Here is an 18,473-nt window from a genome sequence, read left to right as displayed (position 1 = left end):
ATATGATATATATTTATATTAAATCATTGTAGCAGAAATCATTCTGAAATCACAATATATGATACTATGCTTTGTATAAGTGTGCAGTGTACATACTACATAGTAATAATTTGCATGACAAAAATTAACCTATTTATATGATTAAATTGTTTTTACTATATTCACATTGTTGTGCAACCATCACTGCTACTGAATTTCAGCACATAGTCATCACCCCCCCAAAACACCCCATGCTCATTTTGTAGTCATTCCCCATTCTACTTTCCCTGCAACTCCTGGAAACCACCAATCTGCTTTCTGTCTCTATAGATTTGCCTATTCTGGGCATTTAATATAAATGGAATCATGAATTATGTGGCCTTTAGAGAAGTAACTTCATTTATTCAATGCATATTTATTGAACACTTAATGTTTTAAGAAGCAGGAATACAGCAGTGAACAAAACATGGTGCTTACAACCTGGAGGTTGGGGAAAAGAATAAATAAATATGTATATAACATAATGTCTGTTGGATCAATGTGCTATAAAGAAAATTTTGTGGGATAGGGAAGGAATACTTTCCTTCCAAGAAGACCACATTAGGTCAGTGGTAAAGGAGTATGCTCTGAAATGTTGGAACGGAGGTCTTTATGAAGTGAAGAGATAGGATTAATGTGAAAGGCATCATAGCTGGGGAAGAACACGAGCTAACAAAGAAAAGGAGGCCAAGGTGGCTGGAGCAGAAGGAGCCAGGAAAATCACACAGGGCCTCGTGGGCTCATGGTGAAAACTCAAGGCTCGTCACTAAGGGTGAGGTGAAGACACTGCAGGATTTTAGCAGTGTGATTTACATTTTCTCTTTAGGATGCCCCATGGACAAGAGACTGTAGAGGAATAAGAATGAAAGCAGGATGACCTGTCAGGAGCATATTGCTGGGGTCTAGGAAAGAGATAAAGCTGGCCTGGCCTACGCTGATGACAGTGGAGGTAGTAAGGAATAACAAATCTGATTTGTAGTTTGGTGCCTGGGGGGTGGGGGGAGGGGGTTGTGGCCAGAGATGAGGTGGACTTAACAGGATTTCAAGAGGTCACAGAATGAGTGGCAGAACCAGGATTCAGTTTTGTTTGATTCTAAAGCCCTACTTCCAAAAAGTCTTCTAGGCTGATGCAATGCTAAGTAAACACTAAGCATCAAGGCAGAATGGAAAGGACAGTACACAGCATCTCGAGTGTTTCTCGAGCACCAACACACTTGTTCAAAGGCCTTGTGGCATATGCCCAAAACTCTGGACCGGGTGGACAGGAGGTGAAAATTCAGATCCTGCATGTGTCATGGATTGTCTGTGTGGACCACATGACTCCTCTAGGCCCTTTCAACTTTTGTGCTCTCGGTTGCCCCATTCAACACCTAGGGGGATAGCCACTGTGTATAGTGCCACCCACAGATAAACAGAGAAAAGAATGATAAGCAAAGAATTGTTTCAAGAGTAGGTAAGAGTAAATGTATGATTACACAAATGGTATGCCTTTACTCCATGTACAGAGAATCAACATGTATCCCATTTGTTTACAATAAAAAAAAAAAAGTAAGTAAGAGGTGGCAGCACTACGAATTATGTTTTTGGTTTCAATATTATTCAGTTTAGCAAAAACATTTGGTTTCAGCATATTACTTTTCCAATTTAGCAAAAACATTTGGTTTTAGCAATTTACTTTAAAGGAAAAGAGAAAGCAAATCTATGTATTGTGCCACTCCAACTTACAGGATATAATGAAATTTTATGCCTCATTCATCCAAATATCCAAGTGTTCGTTCTTTCAAAAAGTATTTTATGTCTACTCAGTATACAATATATTTTATAACATTTATTGAGCAAATCTAGACAGAGGGATGCCCTGGTAAAAGTTAAAAAAAAAAAAAGGACTATTTTTTAGAATTTACATTTAGCTTTTTTAGATTTCGTAATAATCTTGCAAGGTATTATTGTCCTCCCTTTCTTTCACATTATAAGATATAACTTGGAGCAGTTAAATCACTTGCACAAGGTGGCTCATTTGGTAAAGCAGCAAGCCCAGTATCCAAATCTGGGTCTGCTGGACTTTCTGTCTCACTACCTGGGATCCTGTGACAGTATCATGGTCTAGGTGGGGCCCAAGACAGTGTATGTCCTACATTAACTACTCTGAAAGGATCCAGGGTAGGGTGAACGGGATCTAGAATAGGGATCAGAAAATTTTCCATAAAGGACCGGATAGTATGTTTGTTAGCTCTGTGAATTGTTAGTGTATGTCATAGTAACTCTGCCCTTGCAGCGCGTCAGTCACAGACAATACATAAAGGAACAAGCAGGGCTGTATTCCAAAAGGATTTTACTTATAAATACTTGAAATCCGAATTTCACATAATTTTCACAATTATCCCACAATATTATTCTTCTTTTGATTTTTTTGCCCAATCCCTAGAAAAGGTAAAAGACATTTTTACCTTGATGACTGTTCAAAAACAGGCTTGATTTGGTCTTTGGGCTGTAGTATGCCAAATTCTGATAGCGTCCAGACCAGTGCTGTTCAACAGCACTTTCTGTGATGATGGAAATGTTCTAATCTGCATCGTCCTATGTAGTAACCACTAACTACATGCAGATATTGAGCACTTGAACTATAACCAGTATGACCAAGGAACTAAAAATTTTTTTTTTTTTTTTTGAGACAGGGTCTCACTATGTCACCCAGGCTGGTCTTGAACTTCTGGGTTTAACTGATCCTCCTGCCTCAGCCTCCCTGGTAGCTGGGACTACAGGGGCATGCCACTGTGCCTGATTTGAGACTAAAATTTTAAATCAGCCCTCCTTTCCATTCCTGTTGCCCTTATCTTTTCTTTAAGAATTATGCAGTATCCCAGCTAATCTTCCTGTCTTCTATTTTACTTTCTTCCAATCCATCCTGCACAAAGCTAGAGAGATTTTCCTAAAATCAAATAGGATCCTAGCTCTTCTCCAAGGTACTATTACTCCAAGGTAACAGTTCCTGTGAACTTTTGGAAGTTCCACCTGTCAGTATGCCACATCCATGTTTTCAAGAAATGACAGAAGTAAAATACTTTCCTCTTTTTTGAACAGATAAGTGATGGTTGAGTTTCTTGAAAGTAGTCCATCATACTTATTCTCTGTTTCACAGTGGCTTGCTGAATGATGGAATGAAGGAAATTTGGCTTTGGAGATGGAGAGCTATTTAAGCTCAGGACCCCACTTCTGGTACATGCTAGCAGTCAGGAAAGGCACCTAATTACCTTGAGCCTTACCTGAAATTTATGTGACTTCTGTGCTAAATGGGAATGACGATAACTATATCACAGAGTTGTGAAGATCAACAAATGAGTTAGGTGGAAATCTTTTGCACTTAGTAAGAAGTTATACAAATGTTAGTTGTTGTAATATATCCTGAGTTTTTAAGGGTTTCTAAAAATCAATACTAGTCTGAAGGGCTGGGGATATAGCTCAGTTGGTAGAGTGCTTGCCTCGCAAGCACAAGGCCCTGGGTTCAATCCCCAGCACTGCAAAAAAAAAAAAAAGAAAAGAAAAACAAAATGCTAGTCTGATTTTACCTAGTGTATTTTCTAATTTTTAAAGCTAGTCTGCAGAAGGCTTTCAATATCCAAGGGAAAGGGGAATAAAAAAGAACAATTCTAGCCTATTCAAATACTCCTGGATTGTATATTAGTCTTAGGTCTAAGAGTGTGCTTTCTTGCACTTCTGTTTTTCTTTCTTCTTTTAAAAAATGGTTTTAGTTGTAGATGGATGCAATACCTTTATTTTTTATTTACTTATTTTTATCGGGTGCTGAGGATTGAACCCAGTGCCTCACACATGCTAGGCAAGTGTTCTACCACTGAGCCACAACCCCAGGCCACACTTGTCTTTCTAAACAATAATTTCAACAATAAATATCAATGGACAGTTGATTCTTTTAAAAAAACTTTTTAGTTGTAGATGGACACAATACTTTTATTTTATTTACTTATATGTGGTGCTAAGGATGGAACCCAGGGCCTCATGCATGCTAGGCAAGTGGTCTCCCATTGAGCTACATACAACCCCAGCCTGATAGTTGAGTCTTGAGAGTTGAATGACAATGATATCATATCAAATCATAAAGAAAAAGTGGTAATAGTTTTTAGCATTTACAGGGCTTTTCAAAGCATCTTTCTCAGTGAGTTCTAGTAGTTGTAGGAAGAGAATCGTTATCAGCAGAACGAAGGTAAAAAACAAAACAAAACAAATGATGTTATCAAATAGGAAAAGGGACAGCTTATGCTCACGTAAGTATTTTTCTCCCTTCCTTAGGGACATCCCGGAACACAGGATTTCTAAGGATAAGTATATTTTTCATTTGAGCATACTACACATTAAGATGAATTTATATCAGTACTTTATTTCTTAGTTTTTGAAATAAGTATGCTCCATTATCTTACCAATACAAAAGACATCCTTGCTACGCACAGTTGCACAGACCTATAAATCTCAGCTACTCTGGAGGCTGGGGCAGGAGGATGCAAGTTCCAGGCCAGCCCAGGTAACTTAGGGAGATGGGTCTCAAAATAAAAAATAAAAAAAGGGCTGGGATTTAGTTTAGTGATAGAAAGTCCCTGGGTTCAATCCTCAGTACAGAAAAACAAAAACAAAAACAACAAAAGCAAAAAAATACCATTGTTTCTGATCAATATTCTTTTTTCTATGAAGAGCTGTAAGGATTTTTTTTTTTCTTCTTTGAATTTAAGGTTTCCAAAGAGCTTGATGGGTCTGTTCCAAAGCACCAATGTCTACAAAAACCACTCGACTCTCCAGATTGTCTCCTTTCTGGGAACACGTTTTTACTATTTTATAGTTATAGTTAATATTTTACTTATTTTTATGTTTGTCTCACCCCGCCTCAGAGGAGTTGGCATATAGTAAACTACACTAGCAAACTAGTGGCCTTGTTTGTGCTCGTGCTATTAAGTCTGCAACACCCACTAAACGCTCACTTAAACTCTTGTGTAAGAAATTATTTCTTAACCATCCACTCACCGGCATCTAAACATCACCTTTGAACCAGGTACAGAGACGGTTGGATAGAACCACTAAACTCAAGAGCGTCCCAAACAATAAGCCCCGTAGGAGCAGCACCGAATTTCCTTTCGCTCTGAGACCTCAGCATCCTCGTGGGTATTTTCTTTCGAGCCCCTCTCTGAATATTTGAGTAGATATTCTTCAGATATTTAACAGTCAACGCAGTCTTTCTAAGAGGAAAATTCTGGGCAAGAGAAAATAAAGTTTGCAAGTGACATAGTGGAAACCAAGATAGAGAAACCTGGTCAATTCCCAGAGACAGCTGGAGCTGACGTGGGCTAGGGATTGGCAGCTGAGGACCCCACGTGACCCGAGGGGCCCGCGGCGGAGTCGACCCCGCCCCTCGGTCCGCCGCCGGGGGGCGCATGCGCAGCCCTTGTTAGTGATGGAGGAGAGAAGATGGCGGAAGCGGAGTGAGTGACTTGCTGGTGACTGATGTCGTAACCGGGGCGAGTGGGGGCAGCGACACGTCCCTCAGGAGGAGCGCTCAGAGCTCTTTGGGTAGCAGCGCATAGAAGGGAGACCTGAGAACTACATTATTCTGCTGGAGCCTGCTTGGCCCTGCTTGGGGGGCGGAGGCGAACTAGAAGGGTCCAGTTGCCCTGCAGGCGGGAGCGCCCCTTCTGCTGTCTGGTCCCTGTCGACCGGGCCCTGAGAGCGCGGTCACCCCTGGGACCCCGTCCGCTAGGGTTTTTCAGGAAACGGGTTCCTATGGGCCCCTCAGGCGCTGTCATCCCTGCAAGTGGGCCCTGCGGGCTGCCTGCGCCAGGGAGCCGGGGAGGCTGGGTAGGGCAGGGCGGGCACTGCCAGGCCTCCTTGGTGCTATCATCCTTCCGCTCAGGCGCCGCCCCGCTGCTCAGCTGGAGAACTGGAGACCCAGCTGCCCACCACCCTCCTGCGATTGGGTGGGGCTAGGGCGAGGTGTCCCGGCGTCCCTGGCGCCCCTGGCGCCCGGGCGCGGGCCTGAGGGCGGCGGGGGTTGCTGCGTCTCTAGTGAGGCTGAAAACACCCCGGAAGGAAAGACCTTTCCCTAGGGTATCTGGCTGCAGTGTTGCTGCCTCCCCAGAGTGCCACATTCTTATGTGGCAGTGTGATGGTATGCTTAGTTAGCGACTCTAAAACTTAAGTGTTTTCTGCGTAGGCCTCTCGTACACCAGAACTGCAGACTGTATTTTGCAGGTATTAATATGCACAGACGGTGGAGTTACCAAAACTGTTCTTTTGTGCCAGGCCTCGAAATGCAATACGATGGTTTGGCCAGTTGCCCTCACCGATGTTTAGACTTAATGCCTAGAATTTGGATTCTCTGTGACCATTTTCGGTTAGTAGTTAGACCTGTGTTTGTGTTTGAGGATATGGTTGAGCAGAATAACTTTAAAAGGACCAGACTTTAAGTGGGCATTTTGCATATCACTTAGTGCATGGTACACACGTGTTATGACAGGCAGTAATTTGGTAAAAAGTTTTTCTTATCTACTACTGATTCTATAATATTGAACAGCTATCATATAATACTGTAATTTAATTATTGGAAGACAATTTGAAAAAATAGCAAAGAAATGTAAAATTATGATTTATTTCCATTTTCTGGTTTTTTTTTTTTTTTTGGTACTGAGGATTGAACCCAGGGGTGCTTTATCATTGAGCTACATCCCAGCCCTTGTCATTTTTTGTTTTGAGACAGGGTCTGGCCAAGTTGCTGAGGCTGGCTTTGAACTTGCTATCCTTCTGCCTCAGTGTCTCAAATGATCATTTTCTAATAAAGAAAATTAAGTGAGAAATCAGCCACCTCCTTTATTCTTTCACTTTTTCTCTTCTTAAATGGATGTTGGTTCCTTAGAGCCTACAAATGTTGTTTACATAGTGATATAGAAAAAAAGAAAATTTGTACGTGAAGGGACTCCTATGCGAATAGTATATGAGTACCCAATTAGTGCCAAATTCCTTTTGCTTTTTGTGAAGTAGAAAAGTTTTCGTTACATTCTTGTCACACAGGTTGTGTTTCTCCAAAGAAATGACTAATAAGAAAAGGCAGCGGTCTGGGGGTGTGGCTCAGTGGTAGAGAACTCACCTGGCATGTGTGGGGCACTGGGTTGGATCCTCAGCACCACATAAAAATAAATAAACAAAATAAAGGTACTGTGTCCATCTACAACTTAAAAAAAAAAAAAAAAGAAAGAAAGAAAAGAAAAGGCAGATAAAAGAAGGCAAATAAAACCAGTATAATTTCAAGTGTGTTTTTCATCGTCGTGTGCATTTCTGACCCTATAAAAGTTACAGTGGTTCTTGAAGCCCTTAGAATTCACGTTTAAGTGTTGAATTTAATCACATATGGATTCTGTGTTGGATGGAATTTTAATATTGGAAGAAATAGAAAGTCTGGTACAAAAATGTACTTTACACATGAGGAAACTTCAGTATTTGAGGAAAATAACAGTTATGCTGCCTTTAAAATGTAGAGCAATTCATCATGAAAAAGATGTGGAATGTTGCTGTCAACTGCTACTCTATTTCCCTAGAGTAATCTATTCATAAGTCAAACTCAATTATTAGAAGTAGTAAGGACAGTATTGTAAACTAATTAGAGAAAAAGTTTGTATAAATTCAAATTTTTTTGTTAACTTTTTTAAGGTAACTTTTTTTTTTTAATAAAGTGTATATATTAACCAAAACTAAGCTACTGAACAGAAGTTACATTCTTTTAAAATGTATAAATATGAGTGACTTTAATTTGTTATTATTAGTATCAAATGAATATAAAGTTTTTTTACAGTACTCTGATATTGCTTAAATTTTTATTTTTCTAGTTAGTTTGGTATTCTCTTATTACCTCTTTCGAGTTCAAATCCCTCATCTTTCAGTATTTCAAAGATAAACTTTAGACCAGTTTTTGTCAGAGTTACATATCCTGAATCATTTAAATTCAACTTAGGTAGGTATTAACTATTAAATATCCTAGGTATCTGTAAAGTATTTTTCCCTTCTAAATTTCTAAGTGTTTTTTTTTTGTGACTATGTACTAGAAATTTAGACTTGCCGATTATTTCTATTTTCCCCCTTGTATCAGGGATTGAGCCCAGGGGCGTTTGTTTAACCACTGAGCCACATCTCCAGTCCTTTTTTTTTAATGTTTTATTTAGGGACAGGATCTCACTAAGTTGCTAAGGCTGCCTTTGAACTTGCAATCCTCCCGCCTCAGCCTCTGCAGCTGCCGGGATTACAGATATGTGCCACCACGCTCAGCTTGCTGATTATTTCTTTGGAATGAATTTTTTTTTTTTTTTTTGGTACCAGGGATGCCTAACCACTGAGCCACATCCCCAGCCCTTTTTATTTTTTATTTTGAGATGGAATCTTGCTGAGTTGCTTAGGGTCTTCCTAAGTTGCTGAAACTGACTTTGAAGTTGTAATCCTCCTGCCTCAGCTTCCCAAACTGCTGGCCACAGGGCCTGGCTGGAATGAATATTTTTTAAATTCATAAGATTGTGCTTTTTATCAATATAAACCCTTGTGTTATCTGCCAGATTTAAGGACCACAGTACAACAATGGATAGTGAACCAAACCCTGGAGCATCTTCAGTGTCAACAACAACCAGTAGCACAACCACTACCACCATCACCACTTCCTCCTCTCGAATGCAGCAACCACAGATTTCTGTTTATAGTGGTTCAGACCGACATGCTGTACAGGTATTTCAGCTATAATGATGGGTAAAATTAAACTTGGAATATCATATTGCATTTTGTTTAAACCAGATCAGTATATTGATTCAGATCCTCAAATGCACAGTTAGAATTGTAAACATTTGGGCAGGGGCTATAGCTCAGTGATAGAGCACTTGCCTAGCAGATACAGGGCCCTGGGTTCCATCCCTAGCACTGCTAAAAAAAATTGTTAATATTTGAAACCAACCAACAGTGATTTAATAATCATACTGTTAAATAGTTTGTTAGCATTTAACTTATGTCTCAGGAAAATTGTAATTGAAAGTGTCTTGGTGTTGCTATAAAGTAAAGGTACTGAACCTACATCCCTAATATGCAGAATGACTCTAGGTTTAAATTTTGTATTTGAATCCAAAATATAGACTTAGGGAAATCTTTTCAAGTCTGTAGAAATGTTATACAGGTTCATTTTAAACCCAGGTGGCCTTAGATGCATTCTACAGTTCCTGGGGCAAAGGGGAAAGGAGATATTAAGCTAGGTCACATTAACTTTTAATAATAATGGAGATAATGTGGTATTGTATAAAAAGGGCATGAACGTTGCATTCTGATATGTTGTTTGAATTCCATTTTTGTTATCATCAGTAATCTCTGTGGCTTTGGGTGAGAGGCACAATCTCCTTGAGCCTCAGAAGACTAAAATGAGGATAAGACTACCTTTTTTCCATTAGTTACTTTGAGGATTAAATGAAGCATCTAGAACTCTGTGGAATATATTGTAGGTTCTTAAATTAGTAGCCAAGCATCTGATAAATGCTTCATGTGGATTATTTTCTTTAATTCTCAGCATACCTCTTTAAAGTAGACATACTTATTATCTCCATTTTACAAATGGAAAAACCAGTGTTTAAAGTAGGCTAAATAATTTCCCCAAATGCATACAGCTAGTAGTTCTCTGACTTCAGAGTTTGTGCTCTGAGTACTGTGTGAGTTCTTGTGTTTTTCTATTATACTTGTTTGCTTCCTCTACCTTATAATTGCATTTTTTTTTTTTTTTTTCATTCATGAAGAGGAGACTTGGGAATGCTAGGCAAACACTACAAACCCTACCACTGAGCTATATCCCCAGTCTCTTTAATTGCATTCTTAACTATTTGTGATATGGTCCTCCCTCTATTTTCCTTTAGCATAGTAACTATTTAACTGCTCTGTGGTTTAGGATTTAGTTTTCTGAAGTCACTATAGAGTGGAATCAGAACTGTTGAGGACCCAGCCAGCTCAGCAGAATTCAAACTGGAATGTAGAGAGTGCTTTTAATGTTCTTTACTTTTCTCTGAGGCAAAGGATATGGGGGAGAGTATCTAGATCTTTGAGATAATAGAATATTTTAATATGCCATTTTATTTTCTAGTTTTCCCTTAAGCTGAATGTGTTAATAAAAATAAAATGTTGGGGTGAGGTTGAAGCTCAGTGGTAGAGCGCTTGCCTCATGTGTGGTACAGGGTTTGATTCTGAGCATCACATATAAAGAAATGAATAAAATAAAGGTTCAACAACAACTAAAAAAATTTAAAAAAAAAAAGGGTTACTGGAGATGTGTAGGTGTAGATAGATATACCTCACAAATATTTTTTAACTCTAGTTCTTACAAGATTATGAACTTGTTTCTCCTAAAATGCAATCAAATCAATATTTATTGAATTACCTAAGTAGTTCTTTATTCTTCCAGGTTTTTTTGTTTTCTTTTTCTTTTTTTTAGTCCTGTGAGTTCTCTTTACCTTGTTTATTCCTGTAGAGAAACAAAATAAGAACAATTTTCTGTACTTTTAACTTGTATTTACTCAATGCCAGGAGTATAGTTTTGAATGGTAATAAAAGACTACTGAAAACAGAAAATTACTGCAGTCTGACATCATTATGTCAAATAGAGTATTTATTTGTTATTTCAGTTATTTGTTATTTAGAATTTTATTATAGAATTGAGAAGAAGATATATAAATTTATCTGACAAGAAAAGATAAATTATTATAATTCTGAATTGCTTAATGCTGATCCATAGTCCTCTGTAACCAGGAATCAAAAGCCTACATTGATTTTGTGACAGGAGCTTTTAGCAGGCATGTATTTCACTGTTGGAAAGGTGAAATAATGAATGCCTGAAGTAAACAATAACTCGTGGAAATATGCTTTCTTGAAATTTGGATTCATGGTTTTATGATTAGAGGTGTCCAAAATTTAGACTCTCAAGCTATGGGATTATGGCTGTGTTACTCCCTTAGCACTTTGGAAATTGGTTTGATGCTGAGATTGGGGTCTGTGCTGTTTTGGTTACAGTGGGCATGATGTGACCTTGGGATGTGGCTATAGAGGACTAGTGTAGTCTGACTTGCCTTTTATTTTTATTTTTTTTATTACAACAACTTTTTTTTTCTTCTCTTTTTCTAACTTACCATTTGAACAGATGCAGAATTTTTCTCTGGTCGTAATAGAATACTTAACTTTTCCACATTTATCTATTTGTGAAATTTCATGATCAGATTTTACATTTTTCTAATATTCACTAACAATTTTTAGGAGTCTTTTTAATAGGAAAGATTGTGGAAATTAAGAAATCTGATATTTAGAAACATTTAAAAATAATTTTTGAGTAATTTTCAGAAAAAGAAATAGTTTGATAAGTTTTATAGGATTTTCAGACACTTAAAGAAAAGTACAAACCAGAAGCTAAAAATCACCTCCAGTCTAGCTACCCATTGGTAGTCGTTTAATGTTTTTCTAGATCCTAACATGCAGAATGTCTCTAGGTTCAAATTTTGTATTTGAACTTGAAATATAGACTTAGGGAAATCTTTTCATCTACAGAGCATTCTACTCATCTGCAATCTCCTTGAACCTCAGGATCAAAAAAAAAATTAAATGCATTTATAAGAAAAATGCAATTATGAGATAGAGGAAGCAAACAGGTATAATAGAAAAACACAAGAACTCACACGGTACTCAGAGCACAAACTTTGAAGTCAGAGAACTACTAGCTGTATGCATTTGGGGAAATTATTTAGCCTACTTAAAACACTGGCTTTTCCATTTGTAAAATGGAGATAATAAGTATGTCTACTTTAAAGAGGTGTGCTGAGAATTAAAGAAGATAATCCACATGAAGCATTTATCAGATGCTTGGCACATAGCAATTGTTCAGAAGATACTAGCTACTATTATTTAAGTACCTACAATATATTCCACAGAGTTCTAGATGCCTCATTTAATCCTCAAAGAATACTCACAAATGTTTATGTCAGTTTTATATCAGTTTTTGATATAAAAACGACATCTTACTCTAAACTTTTTTCATGTGCCAATAAATTTGAGGATTTTTTTGTTAATATAGGTCTGCATCTGCGCTGTGAAATATGGTAGCCATTATCTATCTATGTAACTGTTTACGTTAAAATCAAAGTTCACTTAAAGTTAAAACCCAATTCCTTAGTTGCATTAGCCGTATTTTTCTATTCAGTAGACACATGTGGCTAGTAGCTACTCTATTGAACAGTGTAGAGCCATATTACTGTTTGTAATGGCTCCATAGTCAAAGTATTCCTCCCCATACTTAAGTCCTGAATTCTTCCAACTTTTATCCAAAAAAGGTTATACCAATTTAAATTTTTACTGACAGTGTGGGAAGATTTATTTTTTCAAGGTAAAAGTATTTAAAATCGTTATCCATCTGAAAGTTGGAAAATAGTATCTTGTTTTAATTTGTAAATTTTTGATTACTAGTGATATTAAAGATTTCTTCAAATGCTTATTTGGTCCTTTTATGATTTATCTCTACTGGGTAATTTAATTTGTATAACTAGTGAATCCTAGCAATATGTAATTGGGAGAGAAATATGTTAATAAACTTGATGATATTGAATCTTAAAGTAGTAAAATTTAAACTGCCATTTTTCTACTTCATTTTATAGTTAAGAAAAAGGTTGAACTGGAGATACGGTATAGTGGTAATGTGTGTGTAAGGCCCTAGGTTTGATCCCCCCCCCCAAAAAAAAAAAAAAAAAAACAAAGAAGAAAAAACACAGACGAAGGTTGCGATTATGATTTGACATTGGTTCAATTGACTTATCACAGGTAATTCAACAGGCATTGCATCGCCCCCCTAGTTCAGCTGCTCAGTACCTTCAGCAAATGTATGCAGCTCAACAGCAGCACTTGATGCTGCACACTGCAGCTCTTCAGCAGCAGCATTTAAGCAGTTCCCAGCTCCAGAGCCTTGCTGCTGTTCAGGTGAGACTGAAATAAATAAGCATTTTATAAGACCAAACTTTACATTATCTTCAGATAATTACTGAAAATAAATACCCTGGTATTATTTCAGAGTTCCCAGATGTTATGTGGTTATTTGTGCTAAAAGAAATATTAGTAAATTGCCAAATAGAAGTTAATTGGAGAAAAAAAATGGATATGTTTTATAACTGTTGCCAACTTTTGCCTCTGCTTTTTATCCAAAGTGGATAGTGGTGTGGTTTTGTGTCCACAAAGTTCTAGGTACAACAGTGAATACTTAGGGCTTCATGAATTATATTTCTATTTCTTAAAAAAGTGAAATTTTTATTATGTAAATAATTTGTATTCATTGAAAGCATCACTCAGTATAACATTTTAAGAGGCAAATAAAATAGAGATTTTTTTTCCATATGTGCCATGTGTTCCACTCTTCAGTGGTGGCTGCTATAACAATTTAATATATATCTAAAAATCTTCTATACAAAAATGCATATATGCACCTTTCTAAAACCCAATCATATTTCTACTAATAACATAATAATTTTATGATTAAATACCTGTTTAGAGTTTTTCATTAATATTGTACTACTTAAATAAAACTTAATGTGAGTTTAATCTTAAGTCTCACCTGTGGAAGATCTCTGTTGAGTGAATCTGAAAAAGGTTTACTTCTGTTATACCAGATGTTACTTCTTTTCGGTAGTGTAATTTTAAATAACATCATGTTCATACTATGAGTTAGGAAACTGAAACCCACTGGCTCTTGATGTAGCTCAAATGTCCTTTTTGTAATGGTGGAGTGGTGAGTCAACTTCAAAGATGACAGAGACCTGTAGAGTGAAACAGACAGTGAGTACAGCTAATCAGATTAGCTGTTGGGCCTGTTTTTACCTTTCAGATTTTTATTTTCTTTTTTAAAAAAATTTGTTTGGCCAAAGATTAAATTGACCTTTTCCTCCTTTTGTTATTTTGGTTTTGTGTTTTTCTCGGTAGCAGAAGGGTTTTAACTTTAGATTTTTGCAGGCATATTATAATGGTCTTTATTATTTTAGGCAAGTTTATCCAGTGGAAGACCATCTACGTCCCCCACAGGAAGTGTCACACAACAGTCAAGTATGTCCCAGACATCTGTAAGTACCCTACATTTTTTCTGGGATTTAAAATTTATTTTGTTTATTTAGGTTTTTGTTTTTTTTTTTTTTTTTTTGTGCTGCTGGGAATTGAACACAGTGCCACAGTGCCTCATGCATGCTAGGCAAGTGCTCTACCACTAAGCCACAACCCCAAAAAAAAAAAAAAAAAAAATCTAATTACTGTTTTCTAAAAATATACTGTTGTTATTCATGAAGCTATTAGTGTAGATTTGTTGCATACTTTTAAGTAACACGTGCCTAGAAATAGGAATGATAAAATTGGAGAATACAGAATTATTAAGTTTCTGAAAATGTAAGCCTTAAAAATCATTTTGTATTTCTTGTATATCTTTCCCATTGATTATATTCAGATCTCATGTGATTCTAAATTGTTTTAATTTTCATTGTACATTGAAAGCCTGAAATACACTGTGCAGGCATATTGACCATGAATGTCTAGTGAGATACTAAAGTATGTCATGTTCTTGGTAGACATCTAACTATTTCTAGCTTTGTGCATTTCACATTTTAGAAATTTATATTTTTTTAGCATGTGCAAGGTCCTGAGTTTGATCCCTGGCACAGTAAAAAACAAACAAACAAAATTACACTTTTTAGCTTACCTTGAGTTATTTAAGGTCAAATTTGTAAATATTCATTCAAGATTGGATAATTTATTTTGAGAAGGAATAAAAGAAAACTATTCTGCTATGTTGCATGTATAGAGAAATTGCAGTTTCCTGGATGAAAGAAATTTATAGGCATGGTAATGTAACTTTTTATTTGGATATAATTTCAAATTGCAACCATAATAAAAAGTCCTATAATACTGTCTACTTGAATTCACCTAGTGTTAGCGTTTTGCTGTAGTACTTTATCTTTTATTTTTTGTTGCTGCATATGTATATATATATATATATATTTTTTTTTTTTTTTTTTTTCTGAACCACTTGTGGATAGGTTGAACCATGCTTCTAAATACTTGGATATGTATTTCCTAAGAGCAAGATTGTTCTTTTTTGAAACCACAGGAAAATTTTTAAACTCCAGAAATTTAACTGATACAATTCAGTTAATATTGGAATTACATCAATTTTCTCAGGTTTGTCAGCCTTGTAACTAAAGTCATTATGGGTCATTATAGTTTTTTGTTGTGGCTGTCATGTGCATTATGAGGCATCATCCCTGGCACTGGATACCAGCAACAGATTATGGCTTTCTCCTTCCCCCAGGTAACAACCAAAAATATCTTAGGGGGACAAAACTGCCTTTGGTTGAAAACCATTATGTCATCCTAAAAATGTCCTTTCTAGATATTTTTCCTGGTCCAGAATAGTAGTACTTTCATACTCTGTAAAATTGACTTCAGTAAAATATAGATTATAGTTCTTAAGAAACTGAAGATGAATTTATGCTGTATTTCTTCAGTTAAAGGGATGGTCTTTGCTATGTACATGCTGTGTTTAGCGTGTACCTGTTTTTATGACTATTGATCTAGCATTTTTAATTAAAAAAATCTTTTTTTTAGCTCATAAGTATCCTGGAATATGACAAAATTAGTTATGAAAAATTTAATCTTAACCCTTTAAGTATGAATACTGTAATTAATGATTATTGATGTCAGATGTCTTGATTTAATGTGGTTATAGTTAAGGGAAGGATTAGTAAATATTTTGTGGGTTAGTTGAAATTATAGACAAATTCTTTATTTTTTTATTTATGGAATAACATTAAGATATATGTGTTCATATATATAGATAATTTTGTTGTCTCATAATTAAAAGGTATCCTTTTAAATTGTTTTATCTTATGATTTTGTGTATGTGACATTCACAGAAATTAAAATTCCAATGATTGTGTTTATTTTTTATGACATTGTTAATACTTCTTGGTATAAACCAGGAAATATTCTACCATGTAGTATGCCTGCGCTTGTGAATGACTGGTTAGGAAAAAGAAACATGGAGGGAGAATAAATGCCTAGTGTTAAAAAAAAGAACAATACATCATATATCACATTTGTTTTATTTATAATTCTACATAGAATTCTAGTCAAATGAATTGATTAGCAGTATGTATCATAATGGCCAAAGTAACTTAGTAAATTCAGGTTAATATCCAAAACAGACGCAGAGCATGGCAGTAGAAATCTCTAGGTAATGATAATAATGAGCCATTAGGTGGCAGTCTAGTATTCAGAGTATTTTATTTTATTTTATTTTTTAACTTTTAAAGTACAATTTAGAATCCAGAGTGTATAACAACAATAATCACAGGTCTGCATGGGTTAACAAAAATCAAAGAATAGCCTTAAATCTCTAATACATTTAGCAAACAGTTTTAATCATCAGAAATTGACTTAATCAAAGCAAACAGCTATAGGACAGGTGTTCAAATGTGGTCCAGCTCTTCTGTACCAGATACAGTGTATAAAAGAGAGCACTTATTGTTTGTCTTGCCAGTAAACTTACATAAGCTTTCATTTTGTAAACTTTTACATAACACTTAGACAAGGCTTAGACATATAGTGCTCAGATGCATACATATACCTAGTCACATATATTTTGGGTATTAACAATATTGTTATAACCTAAATAAGAGTTGTTTGTTTAACCAGTTACAAAGTAATCATTTAAGACTTAGAACAGGTACAAACCTTAATTCCTTTAAGACTTGTTTCCCCAAGTAATAAAACCTAACAAAAATAAGAAAATTATCAATAGAGAAGAGCAGATCAGGGGCTGGGGTTGTGGCTCAGTTGTAGAGCACTTGCCTAGCATGCATGAGGTCCTGAGTTCAGTCCTCAGCACCATAAAAAATAAATAAATAAAGGATTGTGTCCACCTGAAAAATATTATATTTAAAAAAAAAAGAGCAGAAGAGAAGATCAATGTTTCAGACTTTGCTTCATATCAGTACATTAAAGTTCAAATAACTTTGTGCTAATTTTTAGCCAATTTAATCACAAACACTGGTAAAGTTATATTCTTGGGCTAAAGTCCAGGGTGAAAGAGGATAAAACTAAGGATGTGACAAAACTAAGGATGTATATTTGTGAATGTCTTAAGTTAAAGAAGGTTTGTGGAAGGTAAATCTTTCAAAAAGTTTGTGATTAATTTGGCTATAATTAGCACAGTGAGTTTGGGTTATTTTGAGGTAAGTTTTCAGGTAAAAGTTGAAGGGGTTTAGCCTCCAGAAAGTGCTACAGGGTAGGCTGTTGAGGAACCAGCTAGATAGGTTTGGGTATAGAGTTGGAATGGGATCTCAGTGAGGAAATGAATATTACATAAAAATCAAGCCAAATACCCAGGCATATAATCTGGGGAAACTATGTATGTGGTTTGGGGAATATACTTGTTAATTGAATGTATAGGTAACTAGCAGGTGCCAGCATTATCTTCTTTCCCCTTATTGGGTCAGGACAGCTATTTCTGTCTAGACTAATACTAATAGTGATGGTGGTGACATTATGGTCGTTTGACTCTAAAATGAATTGGGACTGAACCTTAAGGTTGGTGTCTTCAGCACTTCAATTGAAAGAGGATGAGGTTTAGGTAAATTTGGCTTGCCAAAATGAAATCTGAACCATTTAAAAACTCTGGTGCTGCCCAAAAAACCCCAACAGAAACAAGGTTAAAAATAACATAATGGAAGAGAATATATTTGCACCATGTATGTCAAATGGCTTTTATTTCTAAAATCCAAAAGTCTCTTTCATATTAGTAAGATAAACAATGAGCATTCACAGAAGACCCTACATGGGAATTTTTTTTTTTTTTTTTTTTTTTTGCGGTGCTGGGGATCGAACCCAGGGCCTTGTGCTTGCAAGGCAAGCACTCTACCAACTGAGCTATCTCCCCAGCCCCGGGAATTTTTAAAAGAAAGACTGGGCTGGGGGTCTCAACTCAGTGGTGGAGCACTTGCCTAAAATGCTTGAAGCCCTGGGTTTACTTCCTAGCACCAGGGGGTGGGGGGAAGGATTACTTTTGACTTTGAAACACATAACAATGCATTTATCATATTAATAATAAAGAAATATATGTAAAAATAACCATGATATCCCATTTTCACCTGTCGAATTCAAAAGCAAGGCATTAAACAATAATCATTGCTGGCAAGGATGTGAACTAGTTGGAACACTCATATACTATTAATGGGAATGTAAATTGGTACAACTTTTCTGAAGAATTATTTGGCAGTTTGTATGAAAATTTAAAATGTTCATGTTCTTTCATATGTTTTTTTTTTTTTTTTTTTAAATATTTTTGGTTGCAGATGGACACAATACCTTTATTTTGTTTATTT

The 18,473-nt window shown here is 36.0% G+C and overlaps 1 protein-coding gene across 7 annotated transcripts in view; it reads left to right on the top strand.

Moving 5' to 3' along the window:
• The first annotated feature begins 5,382 nt into the window (after positions 1 to 5,382).
• Phc3 (polyhomeotic homolog 3) overlaps positions 5,383 to 18,473 on the top strand; it is an 80,486-nt gene continuing 67,395 nt past the window's right edge. For 2 of the 7 annotated variants that reach the window (XM_047564314.1, XM_047564311.1), the window contains exons 1-4: positions 5,383 to 5,501; positions 8,613 to 8,778; positions 12,880 to 13,035; positions 14,088 to 14,165. In XM_047564314.1, the coding sequence (XP_047420270.1) occupies positions 5,488 to 5,501; positions 8,613 to 8,778; positions 12,880 to 13,035; positions 14,088 to 14,165 (414 nt within the window). In that variant the 5' untranslated portion in view covers positions 5,383 to 5,487. Of the gene's footprint in view, positions 5,502 to 6,324; positions 6,410 to 8,612; positions 8,779 to 12,879; positions 13,036 to 14,087; positions 14,166 to 18,473 lie in introns of those variants that run through there. The other 5 variants (XM_047564313.1, XM_047564315.1, XM_047564309.1 and 2 more) reach the window with 4 other exon arrangements.

Source organism: Sciurus carolinensis, chromosome 9 (assembly GCF_902686445.1).
Source record: "Sciurus carolinensis chromosome 9, mSciCar1.2, whole genome shotgun sequence".
Classification (NCBI taxonomy): domain Eukaryota; kingdom Metazoa; phylum Chordata; class Mammalia; order Rodentia; family Sciuridae; genus Sciurus; species Sciurus carolinensis.
The sequence above is the reverse complement of the archived record's forward strand: the minus strand, read 5'-3'. Positions and strand labels throughout refer to the sequence as shown.